Consider the following 18,859-nt stretch of genomic DNA (forward strand, 5'->3'; position numbering starts at 1 on the left):
ATCAATGATACATTAAAAGTGTACAGTGACTACAATTTCTAACTACTTCTTCTGAGCTAAACCATGATCTTTCCTCAAACCTAAACATGTTGTTTTTGTGTCTAAACTTAACCAAACCTTTACCATAGCATTGCCACAATATAAAAGGATTAATTATTTACTTTTCAACAGTGCGCCCCTATAGGTGGTAGTTTAATTAAGAGAACTTGCTGATAGACTGTAGATATACGACCTGTGTTCATGTAATGAAAAGATATGTCACCAAATGCAGCAGTATGGCACTTTCACATGTGAGTAATTTGTTTTGGGATGAAAATGCAGTTTTGTTTTACAGATGCATCAGCTATAGTCGAACTATCAGACTGTGGCTGAAAACAGAAAATACTTCTTTGCTGGCTTAGTTGAAAACCTCATTAAGCAGTTTGTTGATATACAGTATTTAACTCTGATTCCAGTGCCTTTCTGTAATAAGTATAAAACAGGAGAACATTGAACACTGTGGCCGTAATATTCTGTTTCTACAGGTCCCAGGAGAAGGACTGTGTACATATATCATAGTCCTTGTACTTTAATTCTGTTTATGCCATGCAACAGTGATATCCCTTTACAGATATTCATTGTCCATGACTCACTAATTCAGAATTAATTTGTACTCAGATTTCTTGTCCTTGACATTCAGAAACAAAGTGTATGAGGCGTGAAAAGGTTTCCACTGCAATGTCTGTTTCCTTCCTTTTCTGGAGTTAAATCGACTTTTTCCTGCAGCTGCAGCCGTCCCAACCTGCAATCACTTTGACAAAGCCTCAACTTTAACCTTTTCATTAGAAGAAGATATCTGTATTTCCTGCTTCTGCTTTTAACACAAGCAGCAATATAGCACACTATAATACAGTATATTGATCTTTCCTAACTCTTATCCTTGTCTTTTTTTGCTTTGTGACTGGTTAACAGAGGTATGTGACAACCCATTGGTGTTCAATTTGCCACCGTCATCCTTCAGAAGCTCCTCCCAGCTGTCCAGCAGCCATGGGCCGGTCTTTGCTAAGGTCAACAGGAGAGAAGGTAAGAAATCATCACTGCTTTTGTCCATTGCCCAACTTAAATGTTTTACTACTTGCAATGACAGCAAATTTCAAGACAGATTTATACCTAAGACATTGTCATAAATAATAACTGTTTGGCGTTCTGGTCCAGGTATTGACTGTGGTGCATGACTAGGCTTCATTTATTTGGCACAGAACTTTGCACACAGGGACAACCAAGTGTTTTAACCTTCTGACTTTAGAATTCATTGTGCAGACTGTGCTCAAATCCTTTGACATAATGTCTTCTTAGTGTGTGAAGGAGGTGGAGGCAGCGATGACATCCAGTCAGGCTTGATGAGTCTCCAGACAAAGTGCTCACTCAACGCAGTTTAAATTTTCATTTATTTGGCTCACCACACAAGCAGCAGAATACCCAGCATATATTTATATTTATGGGTAAACATGACACATTTAAGTATGTTCATTTGCAGGAATGGGATGTTTTTTGATTTTTCCAGCACAGTTTGGATAAAACCACGCCAACTTCCTTTAGATGAAATCCTCAGTAGAGCAACCGAAGCCTTGACCCTATCCAATATGGAAGTGGGTGAGGTCTCATCTAAATTGGGTTCCAAAAAAAAAAATACAAGCAGATAAAACACACCTCTCTCTTGCCATCATATCTTGAGATTTTTATTTAAATTATACTCCTGAAGTCTTTTTTCTAGGAGTCCATTATTGGGTTAAAACCAGTACTGTGAAAACATTGTTTTAGTATGAAATCTCCATGACTTCATGTGTTTCGTCCTGTATCCACTGTGTCCTCTCTCATGATATTGTGATGATATAAAACACACCTAAGAAAGTTGGAGTTAACTTCTGCATCTCTGTGTTTGGTAACCTTTATTGATTGGAGTTTGCTAGGTTGCAGCCAACGCTGGCTATCAGTCTACATAACTGAATGTAAATCATCAATGAGGGCATTTCCAGTGCTGCAACTTTCCCATGTGCAATTAACTATGTAAACAGGAAGTAACACTAGCATTACCAGCTGTAATGTCTTCAGCTCAGAAAGAAATAAAGCAGATTTTATACAGTGAAATTCAGCAACAGATAGGATCTTTTTCTAGATTAACAGAGTGAGTACGATGGACTGGTGAAATGAAAAACTGCTGCATGTTTCTTTTGATTGAATCATGGTTACGTGGTGAAGCTCAGGACACGGCCATCAAGCTGGACAGGCTAACTCACTAGTGAAATGACAGTGAATCGTCACTGTCTGGTGAGACTCATAGCAGTTGACTGTGCCACAAGGAAAGGTTCACTGCAGGTTGAATTTACAGTCATGATGTGCCGTCCATACTATCTGCTCAGTTCACCTCTGTTGTTATTGCAGCAGTCTACCTGCAGAAGAGATGTACAGCGGCATCAGTGATCAACAAACAGCACATTCTGACGGGTTTTTCATCATCACTGCCGACTTCAATCATGCAAATTTAAAGATGTTTTGCAGAAATTCCAATTAGTAGCCAGTTTGTGTGGTACAACCCACTCTAATTTAGTGATGTGTGAAAAGCTAGTGTGCACTTCAATTATAACTAGGGTAACTTTGAACTCAAGAACAGCTGGTGCAACTAGATCCTAAAGTTTTCAGTCTTTTGTTCCATCTTTGTATGTTTCCTTTGTGTTCAATCATTACATCCAACTCAAACATCATAGTTAGGGAAGTGTAAATACAAAGAACATCATGGTGACAGTGTGTTGTTGATTCCACTTAGGTGAAATTTGCTTCTTTTTTTTTCTTTTTTTTTTAAAAATCCATCACTGGTCTAATTTGCCTGATCTTCACAGTTCCTTAGATGTATTTGAAAAGTAAGCATGGATGGTTTTATGTCCTGGAACTATTTGTGCTAAAGAGGCTTCTGTTAGCTCAAGCTCCCGGGTCAGGTTAATGCTCTTCTCTACACTTTTCTCTCACAGCAGTGACCCTTTCCCTTTTCTCAGAGTTGTGTTTGAAAGCATGAACAGTGAAAGGTTTAGAGTGGAGGCTATCCATAAAAAGTTTTGCCTTGTGCAGCTTTAAACTTGATGCACTTGGTCAGTTGTTGACATCAGCTGTCGAGATGCACATTCAGGCCAGTGAAATGCTGGAAACAGATTGATGTCCCTCGACTGTACAGCATCTCCTTCTTTTTCACTCTGTTCTGTGGGCTGTGGTGGTGCATTTTCTTCCTTGGTGCAGAAAAGAGTCTTTGCTTCTCGACAAGACGCTCAGCACAAAACATCAAAGGCAAACCTCAGCTGGTTTCATACAGTCTGAGAGATGCCTCTGTGGTCACTGGGGATTGGAGGGGAGGGATGCATAGATAAAGACAAAAAAGATAGGTAGGTAGTTCGATAGGACAGCGATTAATGCCAACTATATGTATTATATATAGAAATGCATCTGAATTATATTAGACTAGTAGATCAAAAACTCTCCACAGGGCCATCTCCCCTCAGCCGGGGTATAAATCTGATTCGTGATTCACTAACCACAATAAAAATTCAAGAGGGAGCTCTCTGCTGGGTGCTGATGCGGGGCTTTATGGAGGGTTATCATGGCTTGTTTTTGGAGGTTTGTAGATTTCTGCATTTGCCAGAGCAGAGGATCATCTGGGATTTCTTTCTCTTTTACTCCTACTATAAGAATAATTTGACCAACTCTGAGACAAATTTAAGATGAGCCACTTGAATGTTGCTTTCTGAGTGAGTTTGATTGTGGAGGCTGTACAGTGTGTCCCTGTAAACACAGTCCAACACATTGTAGGAAATGAATGCGAGAGAGAAATTGTTGTTCTCATTTCTTGGCTCTGTAGGCACTGCTGAAATAGAGCCCATCACCCAGCTGAGCCAGTTCCTGCCGAATACAGTATATAGTATAAGCATATGATGTGTCTTTGTGAAGTGTATTAATTCAGTCAGAGCTGATTCAGGATAGATCTTGAATTTTCTTGGGTACCGGGAAGGATTTGTAACGTGTGTCAGTGGTGAAAAGTAGAACTGAAGAACGGTGCTAGTTGAAGTGTCCTTTCCATCACTAAGTCGTTATAACAGACTCCAAAAGTCTTTTATCAGACGCCAAGTTGCCAGCTGGGATGTCGAGGTTACAAAACTCCCACATGCCTCCTTGGCCCTCACCACTGCCAGTTAGTCTCATCCTGGCTGGTCAGCCCATATGGGGGCTGGCACTGAAAGGACTGTTCTCACATGGTGGCCAGTTAATCCCGTTCAGGCATCAGGGTGCTTCCTTCATGTCCAGTGTTGTGGCTATCTGTATATGTACTGCTGTATGGCTGCACGCTGAAGGGGGGCCAACAGCAACGGGAGGAAGCAATGGCCCTTCACTGGTGCAAAGTGGACAATTAATTAATTTGGGGAAAGCCCTGGCACTAAGTCAGTCCTCCCTTCATTCTGTTGAAGTCCAAAAAAGATTATAGGGAGAGGCCAGAGAGGTGAGGGCCTTGACACAGAGCTCACCAGGGGCCCTCCATTCTGGTTTAGAGGCCAAAGCTGATGGCAACAGACCAGAGGAAGGATGAAAGACAAACTTGTGATGCGAAAGTTTTTCCTCCAACCAGGCAGCAGGCGTGGGTCAAAATATTGTGCGAAATAAGATGCATGTATCAAGTGACTCACTTCTATTTATAGTGTAAAAGAGCAACTGTCAAGTGATCACAAAATTGATCAATTGTACATATGCTCAGAGAAGTCATATCCAATCAGAGACATACATTGACTCATCTACTATATTGTACATTCCTTTAAAAAAAATCCTTAGTTTATTATGTGGTATGTTATTCTACAAGAACACATTCGGAGTATAATTATCTTTTTTTAATTAATCTTATTTGTATGAAATCTCCAGAATTAATTAACATGGGAAATTAACCTCCGTTTAATACATTAATAATGTATAAATATGTAAATTGGCATAAAGTAATAGGAAATAGATTGAAATGGAAAAATGGAGTATTCATGACCAAGTGCAGACAATGAGGATGCAAATTAAAACAATGTCTGTTTGTCTGCAACCCTGGAAAATGCCAAAAAGAAAAAAAATGTTGCTAACACTGCTCTGTTCTTAATTATATTGCCTCAGCTAATGAATTATTATTATCTACTTGATATACTGATTAAGAGAATGTCTGAAGAGTTAAGTCAAAAAAGTTTGATAAATTGTTTTTATTAATAGGTTTGTGTGTAGGAGTAAAAACAAAGCATTTTTAGTTTCATCTTGCACAAAGTGAAAAATTATACTTTTAGCAGTTTGATAAGTATGAGCCCTGCTGTGACACCCAGAACAGGACTGAGGCAGTGGAAACACTCATAGTGCTGTTGTTATGGGACAAACCTGGCAGTCTTCACACTCCATCCCAGTGGAAGTCTTGCTGTGTGTTTGTGCCAGAACACTTGAAAAAGCAATGATCTATTATCCGACACGTCCTCACAGGTTTGATTAGGCTGCATGCTGTATATGTGCGCGAGGTAAAGAGATGAGGGGTTGAGGCCCGTGTGATTCATAAAGCTCACACTCAGATTTTGGTGATCACAATGGAAGCTTGATTGCACAGGATCGGACATCCAGTGCGGATAAAGACGCTGAGCAGTGGATGTGAATGCCCCTTTTTTAAACTGCAGATATTATTAGCTGGTCAACGATCGCTATTTCTTCCTCTCATTCTGCCCCTTGTATTTTCTCATATCTCCAAAACCTTTCACTTTTTTTTTTCTTGAATTTTGCTCCCTTTTCCCTCGAGTATGACCTTTTACTTTCATCATTTATCACCTCTCAGTCATATCCTGCTCCACCACTCTCTCGTTGTACATCTTGTAGTGTGTGGTCTGTTGTAATAGTAATTTAAACTTTTGGGCTGCCAAGAAAACATTGAGACAACTTCATTCCATCTTATAGCCAAATGTTAATGAGCATTTAACATTTATAGGCAAATGTTAATAGCAGTATTTAACACCTAAACGCTCTCTGTTTTTCAGTGGGCCATACTGATAATTGCACATTAGAAGCACTGTAATTATGCTGAAATAGGCTTCATCAGTCTCTAGTAATCATTTTCTCGAAGTAGTAATTTAGATTTGAAAAGGGGATTTTAACATTAGCAGCGGGGTGTAGGTTGAAGTGAACTACGTGGAGGGAACCACAGAATCGCGTATTGATCATTTATGTGCAACCTCTGCCTCTCCAGGAGCCCATCTGACGCTGCTCTTAAACACCTTATCTGGTTAAATTCCACCACTCCTCCACTAAAATCCTCTTAATTTGAGGTAGTCACTCTCTCCATGAATCTAATTATATGGGTAAATATTGTCTGATTCCTTGACAAAATGCAGCTAAATGCTTCTCACCTTAGCCTTCTCTCTATATCGCTTCTACATCCCTCACTCACTTTACTGAAAATAGCCCGAATCATTAATCCATGACAGCTCCTTTAAAAAGCACAGACAATTTTATGCTCCTACTACTCAACCTATTTACTGGTGTCACTAACTGTGGTCCAGATATCTAATTAAACCACATTCAGTCACATGAATGAAATGTGTGATAATAAACTTGATTTATATGTTACTTTCAGAACATTAAAAGGCAGCTAAATTTACAATAACGGAAAAACAAACCTGGAGGAGCAAACAATGTAAACAACTCTAAAACATTTCAAATTAATCTGACGAGAAAAAGGGAAAGTTAAAAGCAGAATAAGTTGGAGACCCTCCTCTCCAGAAACATGACAATACTGCTCGTTTGTCCATAAACTTAAAACCATCACTGTCTAAGGTTTTCTGACGAGGAAGTTATAGTAGTGGTGAAAGTAATTACTGTCACTGGCGTTGGAGTGAATGTCACAACTACTTCGATGTTTTCTTATTGCAAAACATTTTGGGTTGGGTGAACAAAATGTGTGAAACAGGAGACTTCAGTTTAGGTCCTGTATTGTACAAATAGTTAACCTGACTTTCTTGGTGTCTTTTCATGATGATCCTTCTCTGTTCTTTACCAAAAAAACAAACACACAGTGCACAGGACTACTAACAAGAACAGGACAGAGGATGGGAAATGTGCAGTACATACATGCAAAGGTCCAGTTCATTTTTCTAGCAAATGTGCAGTCGATGTGCTTGCAGTGTTATGTACAGTCTCAGATCTCAAGTTTTGGGCTGCATGCCAGTGGTGTGCGGTGACTTTTGCCGAACCGAGCAGCCAACTGCGGCTAACATACCTTTTCATCAGACTAGAAGCAGCAAATCTCTAAAATTCAGGCCCTGTCCTGTCTCATGATTTTATGCTGCCTGTTTCCCCTGTGCTGAAAGTCTCTCTCCTGCATCTTGATGCTCTCTGCCTGGACATCTTCATCTTTCTCCATCCTGTCTGAAGAAATGTTAGGATTTTTCTTCTGAACTGACTAAATCAAATTTGCAATATATAAGAAAAATATGTAAAAATAATTTCTATGGTAATGTTCAAAAAATGATATTACAATTAAGTAGATTATTGCGGTTTTAACTATAGAGGTCATGGATCACAAATCAGAAAATTATTTTTCTGATTTTATGCTAACAAGTGGCATCCAAAAAACTTCAGCTCATGCAGGATCGGAGAACAGACTGCAGGCAGGAGTCCGACGACAGATTCCACACTGTACTGGTAATGCTTGGTGATGCCTGACAGAGGTCTCTGTTTGATCTGTTAGATTAAATTTACTGGGAGCTGTCAGTGCAGTGTCCAGCTCTTTTGTCCATATATTTTTGAGCCAGAGATCCAAACTGTAACAGGCCTTTTTCTGTGCTTTCAAATTCAATGTGTTTTGTCCATTTTATACCTAAGTTTAATGCAGATGTAATAAGGCACCTTGCTTACTTTTTACATTTCTACAACTGTCACATGGTTCTTTTTGAAGACACTGTGACCTGTGGGTTTGTCACATATACTGTCCTTGTTATAAAAACCAAACATTGTTGATGCCTCTGTGAACTTCATTGATTTGTTCTGATTTATAAACTCCGTTAGTCTCATTCTGTAGCAGTCCTGTTACTTCATCTTCCACAGTTTGTTCAAATTCCCCAAAGCTGGCATCTCCAGGGACCAGTCCTAATTTAAGTCTGATGCAGTCCTCTAAGACACATACAATTGGTTTCGTAGCTGCATGTCACTGTTTATAAGGTCTTTTATAATGGACATTACTCATCACACATGGTCCAGTGACCTGCCTCGACTAAAAACTTTTTAGGATTTGTTTCCTATTTTGATTTGTCACTTCCCACCTTTGAGATTAATATGGCTGTTTGTTTGCTCCGTTGCTGAGTCATTTTATATATAGCTGCGTATCTCCCAGGTTGTCAGAAAAACACCTTAAGCGCCACCTAAAATCTACTGCAGCTCTTTGACTCTGCAGCGCAAATCTGCTTAAAATGCTTTCAAATTCCCCCAAACCCACACAGACGCATGTACAAATCTTGACCTGGTAATGCTGTGTGTCTCTGCCTGGCTGTCTGTGTCTTACTGCCTCTCTTTGAGACCTGCCAAGTTTGGAGGATTTCTCCTCCTGCAGTGGCTTATATCCTTATTCCCATCTGTCCTGTTTTTGTCTTGTTGTTCCCTTTTGTATCTTCACCTTTCCTTTACCTCTTACTGAGTGGCACAGTAGTGCATCACTGCTAACCACACTTTGCATTTATGTGGTGCACACATCTGCTGCTTTTAGTGAAGCCATTGCCCTGACAGGAGTTGTGTCAGCTCCTGTTTTTTGTTTGACACTAACACGTGGAGACTGCAAGTGGAAGAGAGCGGCTGTGCTGGATGTTGTGTTCTTCTACTGTCTTATTAAGAAAAACAAACGCTGAAGTTAATTCTCTGTGTGTTGTTCTGTCTAACGCCAGTAGGGACCGGTCTAGTTGTGGGTGTGTTGTTATAGAAGCTGGCTGGTAGCTTGAAGTGTGTCTCTGTTGTCCAGCTGCCACTATTTACAGAGCAATACTCTGTGGCTATAGAGGACAGGATTGGATTGCACCAGTTCTTGAGGACTTCTAACTCATTTACTAAATATGTTACCATCATTATTATAATTATATATTAAATGTAAGAAAATGTCAGTGAGTAAAGACTTTATGGTAATATTGCTGGAAAATTTATAGCACTCCAATCAGGAGTTTTCTGTCATGTAAGCAGGAAGTGAGTGTTGTAATATAATATCCAAAAAGAACAGGTTTAGGGCCTAAATCATATACTAGACCTTACTTTATTCATGTAGATGGAGAAATCTAATGGAAAATATCTAGTTAAACTAACCTACACATAATTTTATTGTTATAGTTATTGGCATAAAATTTTAATTTGGGCTATATTGTGTTTTTGGTGAAATTATGCAGCAGTGCATTGCTGTATTTGACTCTATGTCGATCATATTGCATGTTAATGTAAATTCTGTTGGTTAGGTATCACTTTTACTACATCTGCTAGTTACTAGGTTTAAATATTTAGTAACTAATTTCTATGTTTGTGTGGTGCCACAAACACTGGCTCTAATCTTTGTTCGTCCGTCCTTTTCTTTGTATCTGGAGCATCAGAAACTTATCTTGGACGCATTCTAGGTTTTTCTGCAATAGGCCTCACCATACTCGTATAGTTGATGTAGCCTACTCTGTCCGCATTGTCATTCCTCCCTCCTCAATTCTGACAAACCAGTCATTGCTGGTTGAGGTAAAATGCATCGCTCCCAGTGCAGGAATGTAGAGCTGAGATATGTGAGTTTCCATCGCTGCAACTCTTGCTGCGATGGTCTAAAGCGGTCTTCTCTTGTGAACCTTTGTTCTTGTGAGCTCGCATTTAGTTTCTAGCATACAGAGCTCTGCAGGTTGTTAACCTCTGGAACCCGAGGCTGTTTTTGCTCATTCTTTACTCCCTTTTTATTATTCATAGTCACTTCATGCAGTCATGCCATAGGGTCATTAAGGAGAAGGTTAGACCACTCAGAAATGCTATCATTTGATGGTTGAGTACCATACATGTATACATGTAATGACACATGACCTACATGGCTTTAAGCATTGAAGGGCCCCAGATATAAGGTTTCCAGTTTCACAAGCTTGATCCTAGTATCAGATTACAAGGTTCTGAACACACTCTGCTTCACATTTAATCTAAACTCAGTGATATAAGGAGGTCTATAGTTGGTTCCACCAATGCAGGTTCCTTTTTTAATCTAACATGCTGTCAGGCACTGAGATTCTGATCTTGTTCAGCGTAAATCAAGGATACTTGTAAAACACTTGTGGTTTCTGATGGGCACGAACTGGCTGCTGTGGGAACTGATCTGAGTTTCTGTTCCATCTCCCACCCCTGCCGCCATAAAAAAGTCATAATCCAGCCCTGACACCACACGTCCTTGGCTTGTATCCTAATGCTGAGCCAGGAGGAAGCATCCAAAATAACATTCCCTTTGATGCTTTCATGCTAGCCCAAATAAATCCATGTATGATGAGCAGCAATGACACATTTTTACTTATTTGGAGGAAATTTTTGGGAGACTTGTTGAGAAATGAGAACATTGACACTCAGTTTGTGCATCCTCAGTGGATTAGCACACGGCTGACCTTTTTAGCTTTTTGCTTTTTAATGGCCTCTGGATGAATACATTTCATTAATGAAATATTCCGCACTCAAAACTGTGATTTTTGGGTTAATTCTAAAATCTGTTTCTGTTGAGCAACTATGTACTAATCAAACTTGTATTGATTTTGGCTGCACAGTCTCCACAAACCTTGTATTTAGTGAGGCCTTTTGAAATGAGGCCTATAATTCAAAACAGGAAATGTTTTATTTACTTTATATTTTAAAACTTTTTTTTATCTCTAGGGCTTCAACTTCAATACATTTTTCATGCAGATTGAAAAATGTCTGTTGCACTGAATGTTTGTCAGATTCATTAATGTTTACCTTGTCATTAAGATAATTGCCAGTTTCATTTGATTGTTTTCTTTAGGAAAATGAAAGGCTTGTATTCGTGTTCATACAAAATTTAACAATGAGGGACATTTGTTTTGCTCTGTGTTTTGTTGTTCTGTATTGAATGGGGGGAAAGTACTGTGGCCCTGAAAGCTCAATGCACTGCAACTTAAGAAAACATGCAAATAGACAAAACACAAACAAATTCAGAAAACATCATTTTGACAACACGTGCTGCACATACTCACAACACAATGGAAGCGTTTCCAGGGGACCCTAAGAAGTGATGAACCTGGCTGTGACGCAGTTGTTGTTGTTCAATGCCTTGTGGCTTTAGAAGTTAAAAGCATTGAACCACAAGTGTGTTCGGATATATCATAATATATATGTATTCAAGTGCGTCCCAGCCGAGTTCATCACTTTTTTTAAAGTTATTTTTTGCCTTGATTATGATATTGACAGTGAGAGAGAGAGAGAGAGAGAGAGAGAGCGAGCGGGAATGATATACAGCAAAGGGCCATGGTTGGACTTGATCCTGCGCCGCTGGTGTAAAGATTACGCTCCCTCATCACTTTTTTGTATCCACTGGAAACACATCTGTTGCGTTGTGAGTATTTTCAGCACATATGTTGTCAAATTGATGAATTTGATGGGTTTTGTCTATTTGCATGTTTTATTAAGTTGCAGAGCGTTGTGGCCATGGCAACGGGTTCATTTGAATGTCCGGCAGAGCTCCTGACCTGTCTTTAACCTCAGTCACCTTCCTGAGTGGGGAAGAAAAGCCTTGGTGTCATTACAGTTAGAGAGAGAAAACAAGCAGATTAACTGCATCAGAACTGACAGTCATGCATGACGGAAACTATTGTTGTGGTGATCAAACAAGTAATGTGTGACTAACATGGCAGATTTAGTGCATCATGTTTTTCCACACAGATGTCGATGTTTACACTCTCCTCTCATCTCCTTCCTTTGGGCTCTTTCTGCTTTCTCCCCCAGTTCTTGATGAGCAAAGGTCTCATCTCTCCGTCTTCTCCTTCTACTACTAATTCCTCCTGTGCTGTCCAGGAGATGTCAGTTTATCCTCAGTCTCTGTCTCATTCTCCCTCTTTCCTTTGTCTGTGTTCTTCACTTCTTCCCTCTTCCGTCCAGCCGTAATGAGTAAAGGTCAGTGTGTCTGAGCTCTCCTGTTGTGCTGTCGGTGTTTGTGTCTGTTACCAAGGTATTTACCAGCTCTGGCCTTTAGCTGCTGCCCTAACAAGCAGCAAACACAGCACTGCAACAGCTGGTGGAGGAAAAAAACGCTAGAGCGAGAGGAAAGACAACCCAAGACACAGTTCATTCAACACAACCCAAACATTCATAAATCTGGTTTTAATAGAGAAACAAAATATCAAATCATGTTGATTTTGAATTGTTTATTTGTGTCGTTGCCAATATATTGTTATTTTTGTTGACACTACAAGATTTTAGGTAGATAAGTGATTTGCTGTAACACATTGAAATAAATCATGTTAGTATAAAAGTCACAATGACATGAAAAATGGCCTGATGCAGATTCCCACAGACACCTGAATTAAGTCCTAGAAGTTCTTTCTTCATGAGCATAATATAATAAAATTATCTTTGCATTTATTAAGTTGTAAACATATTCCTCAGATGAAATCCTGCCTAAACATCCTGTTTCACTTGGAGTATGTAAGATGTCCAAAATCAAGGTGAGATATACTTAATGCGTGTTTATTAATGCATAGTGTGCATAAATGTTGGTCTGAGTTACAGAAACTTACAGCAAAGACTAAAACTCTGTTTGTCAAAAAGGCAGAGGTTGGCAATGCAGGCAGTCAAATGAGGCAACTGAGTTAAAATAAGCAAAATCTAGCAGGTAGAAGATATGCCAGCTGAGGTCAGCAAAATGCAGGTGAGCAAGAATGCCAGACAAAAATGCAGGTGAGATTGAAAATAAACTCCCAACACTATGGCCAGTAGGGTTAGTGAGAAAAGAGTAGGTGCAAAAGGAGATGGTAAATACCAGGAGACTCATCAGGTGTGCAAGTGGGTGTGGGAATGAGCTGGCTGTGATGACAGTAGAGTTAGTAACTGCCAGATAAATATGCGCCAAAGTTAAGAATTTTTTTTTTTTTTTTGGAGCTTTCTCCAAATTTTGTCTCCTGATTATGTTTTAACAGTAGTATATTCACAGCTGCTCCCATTGCACGAGCTGTGTCTGCTACAAACCTCAGTGAATACTGTCTCCTTGAAGCAGGATACAGAGCTTTTAAAGCAGTTTTACCAGAAGAACCAGAAGATACGCTTCTATTCTTGAATCATTTTTATGCTTCAAGTCTGTTTTCTTCTATTTTATGTGCAAAACTACATTGATTGTGTGTTGGACTCTTTCAAAACCTCAAGATGTTCAAGTAGTTTCATATATAACAGAGAAAGACAGAAAATCCTCACATTTGAAAAGCTGAAATCAGAGAATATTCAAACGACAAATGATTAATTGATTATCAAGGTAGTTGCAGATTAATTTAGTGCTTTAGTACTTGATTTTTTCTTACTGGGAGACACAATGGGACTGAGACTGAGAATGGGACACGTGCTACACTGCTGCAACAAGTGAACAAAAAGAAGCTCAGTGGTGGTTGAGATAGTTCCCTCAGAACCAAACTGACTACTGTTGGACAGATGTGGCGGTGTAGGACCACAGCTGGCAACAGCCCATCAGATGAAACATTGCAGATGAGAATCACTGTGGATTGTGTTCCTACAACAATGATTAGCTAATCCAATATAAAGTGGCTTCATAATAGATGTGAGGGAATGAGGGAATGTGTCTGAAGTGTTGTGGTGTTGATTTGTCTTGGTTTTATGTCAGCATGACATCACCTTGGCAACACAATCTCAAGTGCTCTTTAGGCTGGCTGTTTTATATTGCATTATGTTACGTTGTGTTGTGTTGTGTGTGTGTGTGTGTGTATGACAGAGTACTCTGTAGGGAAGAAATCCCATCTGCTGTTCAGGCACCATGGATTTGCTGTGGTCTGATTCAGCACTTTTTCTTAAACATGCGTATATATACACACACACACACACACACACACAGACACACACACACACACACACACACACACACACACACCCTTCTCAGTATTCAAAGTGTCATTATCTTGTAGCTGCCTTTTCCATCACCCACAATGTTTCTTCATAATCAGGTTCTGCCATAGCGCTCCCTGCCTTCTCTCTCTTACACACACACACACAAACACACACACAAACACACTTCTATCTTTTCGTAGGGGTTGCCAGCAGCATCCAAAGTAGAAATAAGATTGCAGTTGGATGAGTTTTGTCAGTGTCTTTGCAAAGGTTACTGTAAGGAACAACTGTCTGTCTGCCTCTCAGCCTACTTCCTTCCCTCTGATGTCTCTCTTCATGTTGCAAGACACAAACCACACAGTTGTCTTTCGTGACGGTCATTACTTGCTGCTCCACTCACCGTCTCCGGCCCACAGCCCTCTCCATCAGATTCGATATTCCTGGGTCAAAACTCATCCCATGAGTGCAGTGTCTGATATGTCCCAGGACGGGGTTCAGACTGTGCGGTGTCAGGGGTGTTTGTCTTCCTTGCTTGTTCCGTGTTTGTAACAGGACTTCTCAGTGAGATTAATTCCAACAAGAGACCTTTCTTTGTTCAGATCAAGACTTTCTGTTACTCATGTGGCTTTTTGCTGAGCTGTCACTTTTAAATACCACGGACATTTAGTCCATTCTTTAAAAAGATGACTCTGCCAAAACATTACATTTAAAACTTGAGCTCAGGACCTCAGCTGGACATAAGCAAAATAGCTTATTCATTTTTTTTACATTAAAATAAATCAGTGCATTTTATCAGTGTTTATTTTGACTGAAATAAAGGTGGAAATATGATTCTAAAATAGTTTTTGCAGCATAAAGTGTCCCTTTCCTCCTCTCCCTCTTTTATGGCACAAATCACTAACTTCCTTCCCTCTGCACCTTTAATGGACTCCGGTATATCATGAATAGGTCATCTGCAACGTAACGGTCTTCCCACTAGTTATAAAAACCGCAGGGTCTGGCGATAGTTGTAAGAAGCTGTTAAAAAGCGTAAGCACTTTAACCTGTAATGTGTGATTGCGCTCTTTCTAGCTTTGCACCATACAGGAAATGTGTAGCACTTTATAAATACTTTATAAATAAAGTTTAATTACTTACTTAGTCTTTTTGTGTAGTTGAAGCCGTCCAATTTGCTGCTTGGCCTCCTAGTACTTAATATTGTAGATCGCACTGAATAATGTCTCCAAATAGATACAATTCATATCCCCCCCCCCCCCCCGAGTTGCAGTGACAAATATCCCACAGTGCTGATGGTACTAACTTCTTTTACTCTGCAGTATGAACACAGTGTCAGTTAATCTCCAACACACCTGGATGCCCCTTCCAGCTGCGGCAACAGCTGTTGCCAAGACCGAGAGGGAGCGCGCCACCCCAAAAAACACGGGAGGGATGTTACATCTGCAAAACACTGTTGAAAATACAAACACTCAGTGATTTTAGTCAGTGTGGAAGTGATTTTACCTCACTCACCCTCATAGTGTTGTCACCTTGGTGTCCCATTAAAAAAAAAAAAAAAAACAATGGCCACATTGTGGACACATTTTGAAACTTGGTTGTGGTGTGTAACATAGCTTTAAATACCGTCCTGGTGCTCCACAGTTTAATCCATCTCCTCTAAGTGTTTGTGACTCAAATATCCCACTTAATGTCTTTGATTATGAGGATTTATTATTTATCATCATGAAACCCATGGAAGTATTTGACACATAGCAGCGTTTTAAAGCTGTGAGCATGTAAGTGGACTTAAATCAAAGTCAGAGTGGGGATAAACTATATTTACACTGTATTTTGTAACATTTCAACTTAAATCAAGGTTTCCTATGAAAGGGCTGACGGCTAATAACTGCAGACTCAAGGCATTAGCATATATGACTTGTTGTTTGTATTCCTATCATCTGTGAACTCCTCACCACTAATCTGTGCACATTACACAAACATATAAACAAGCAGTTTGCATTCATGTCCAAGCTGTAACCTTTATTATTTGGTTAAGATTTAAAATCTCAGCACGGAGCAACTCGTCCAGAAGATAGATTCACAAGTTTAAGGTTTAATTTCAGGTAGATTAAAATGTAATGAATCACATTTTACTCCCACAATTTGTCTCTCGCTCCTCTGTATCACCCCTCTTCTCCATCACACACAAATACACACACACACAATTACTGAATGAAATGACAATCTCATTATTAACACACACTTTCTGTTCCTGTCCTCTCTGCAGGAGCTGGAGGTTGGTCTCCTCTTGTCTCCGACAGATACCAGTGGTTGGAGGTGGACTTGGGGAGGCGGACGCAAATCACAGCTGTCGCCACGCAGGGACGATACGGCAGCTCTGATTGGCTGACGGCCTACCTGTTGATGTTCAGTGACACAGGACACAACTGGAGACTACACAGACAGGAGGACAGCTTAGGGGTAACTCTGCTGCAATGATCTGTGACCAAAAGAGTGTGACTGAAAATGTACTTTATTTGATAGTCCTACAGGAAATTCATCCTCATGCATGGGTTGCAAGAAGACAAAAGTATCTCATGTTGCAAAATGCGGCTTGCATGTTGCAATTTTAGTGGAACATGATGCAGCATCAGTGAAAAAGTAATACCTGCATGCTAAACCACAGATTTCTTTAAATATAAAATACAAATTGGGATAGAAGATCAGCTTCAGGCATTGTGAGGCAAAGTGTTTCAGAAGAACTCTCTGCATGTAACAGGAGGAATATAGATAATAAAAACTGTTGGTCAGCTGTTTAGTTAAAGCTGATAATTCAGCAGGGTTTAACACATCAGCAAGTTGTCCAATTCACAGTGATGTTTTTTTATTTTGACACAAAATAATTCACATCACCATGGTTTGAAGATCAACTCAATTTTGCTCCTTTTTTATATTTTTATTTTGGTCAAATTATTGTTGCTTAGTCGTACAGCTGCCACTGTACCTGTTGGTGCCAGCTGTTGCAGTGCCCTTGAATGTAGCACAAAGCAGAGTTTTCAAAATCTGAAAACAACATTTTTCGGTGATGGATTACCTTCCTCGAGCAATTTCACATCTCTACAAAGCTCTTTAGATTTGTGCTGAAATGAAAACCAATGACTGCATGTTGGGATATCTAAAAACTACTGAAAGTATCCAGCATGTGTTGTTATTTGGGTTAAAGCTGCACCTCTACATCTCTTTTCGACAATATTAAGCTGTGAATAGAGCTCAGGGTGGAGCGCAGCTCAACACTCAGGTTGATTGAAGTTAAAATACATTTGGCCTTACTGTCATACACATAATTTACATTATCTGTGGGGACTGGTACTGCCTGCAGCAGCAAGCCTGCTCACCAGGAGCCTTTCACTCTTTATTAATAATGGATGGAACAATGAAAGGAACCTGGGCAGGGCTCCTTCAACTGCATGGAGCTGCTGTCGAACAGTTTAACCTCTGCTGACAGGAGGCGGGTGCCGTTGCTAGAAAAGACTGTGTGGCGTACAAAAAGTCACAGCTTTGATTCCTGCAGCGGAGAAGGTGTCCATCAACAGTCTCCAAGCAAGTCGCTGAATGAAAACTTGCCAGCTTAGTCACTGTGAGCCGGTCTTGATAACGGTGTCAGCTCAGTGCCTAAAATGTAAATGTGAATCTGTGAGGAAGCTGGCAGAGACAGGCATGTGGTGATTTAGATATTCTGCAGTGCAGCTGATGAATGAAGTCCTCCAAATGGACTGTGGAGAAACTCACAGCTGAGGCTCTTTCCTCTGCTTCTTCTTCAGTGCTGCGGTTGCTTCATGACTGCATATGTTCCCCAGTGTTTCATCTTTGCTCTCAAAGTCATTATTTTACAGCATTTTATCTCATTTTTAAACTATTACACATTTCATTTTTTAATAAAGAGAAGAGAGAGAGTACTAGTCTGCAAACCACTGTATGTCAGAATGACAGGAAGCCATGCAGGCCTCAGTTGATTGAACAACATTAGACATGAGTCAGAGGCAGTCAAGCGTCTCCTCCCTCCTTTATGGTAGACAGTGCACCCTTCTTGTTACAGTAGCAGCCTGGAGAGCAGCTTTTGATTCAGATTTGACAGGATACGATTTTCTCCCAGTGAAGGATACGAATGCTCTGAAGCCTGGGAGTCATCAGTAAAAAGAGAGAACGGGGTTGCGGCTTAAAAAACTTGTTGATTTTACACTCAGCATGGAAGGTGATAAACCCAGATCAGCTTTCAGAGTGTTTTTTAAAGCTCCATATATTAGTCAGGCCAGCTTAGTGTGTCTGTTAAGGAGGAGATTTGACTGCAAAAACAGCTGGATCAGGCACAGCCTTTCTGACTTCTTAGCTTACATGCTCTGTCTTTCTGTTTTTGCTCTCCAGCAGTGGAAAGTAACTGAGTACATGTACTGAAGCACCGTACATCAGGAAAGTTTTGAAGTACTTGTGCTTTAACTGAGTAATTCAATTCGCTGCTACTTTACACCTCTACTCCACAACATTTGAAAGGGAAATATTTACATTTTATTTATTCGATGACTATAATTACTTGTTACTTTAGAGATTTTACATGTAAAACATTGCATTAACTTTTTTTTGCATCATAAAATATGATGCAATTTTGTAGATTAAACTACATAATAATGTATAAAATGGCCCCAACTCCTCCAACTACAACAGTAAAATTCTATTTATGTATAATAATGCAATAATATAATAGTACAGC

The 18,859-nt window shown here is 39.8% G+C and overlaps 1 protein-coding gene across 1 annotated transcript in view; it reads left to right on the forward strand.

Annotated features, from left to right (window-relative positions):
- LOC130171499 (contactin-associated protein-like 4) overlaps positions 1–18,859 on the forward strand; it is a 100,913-nt gene that overhangs the window by 17,943 nt on the left and 64,111 nt on the right. Inside the window, exons 2-3 of the mRNA XM_056379552.1 lie at positions 952–1,062; positions 16,382–16,575. Of these exons, the coding sequence (XP_056235527.1) occupies positions 952–1,062; positions 16,382–16,575 (305 nt within the window). The remainder of the gene's footprint in view (positions 1–951; positions 1,063–16,381; positions 16,576–18,859) is intronic.

Source organism: Seriola aureovittata, chromosome 6 (assembly GCF_021018895.1).
Source record: "Seriola aureovittata isolate HTS-2021-v1 ecotype China chromosome 6, ASM2101889v1, whole genome shotgun sequence".
Lineage (NCBI taxonomy): Eukaryota > Metazoa > Chordata > Actinopteri > Carangiformes > Carangidae > Seriola > Seriola aureovittata.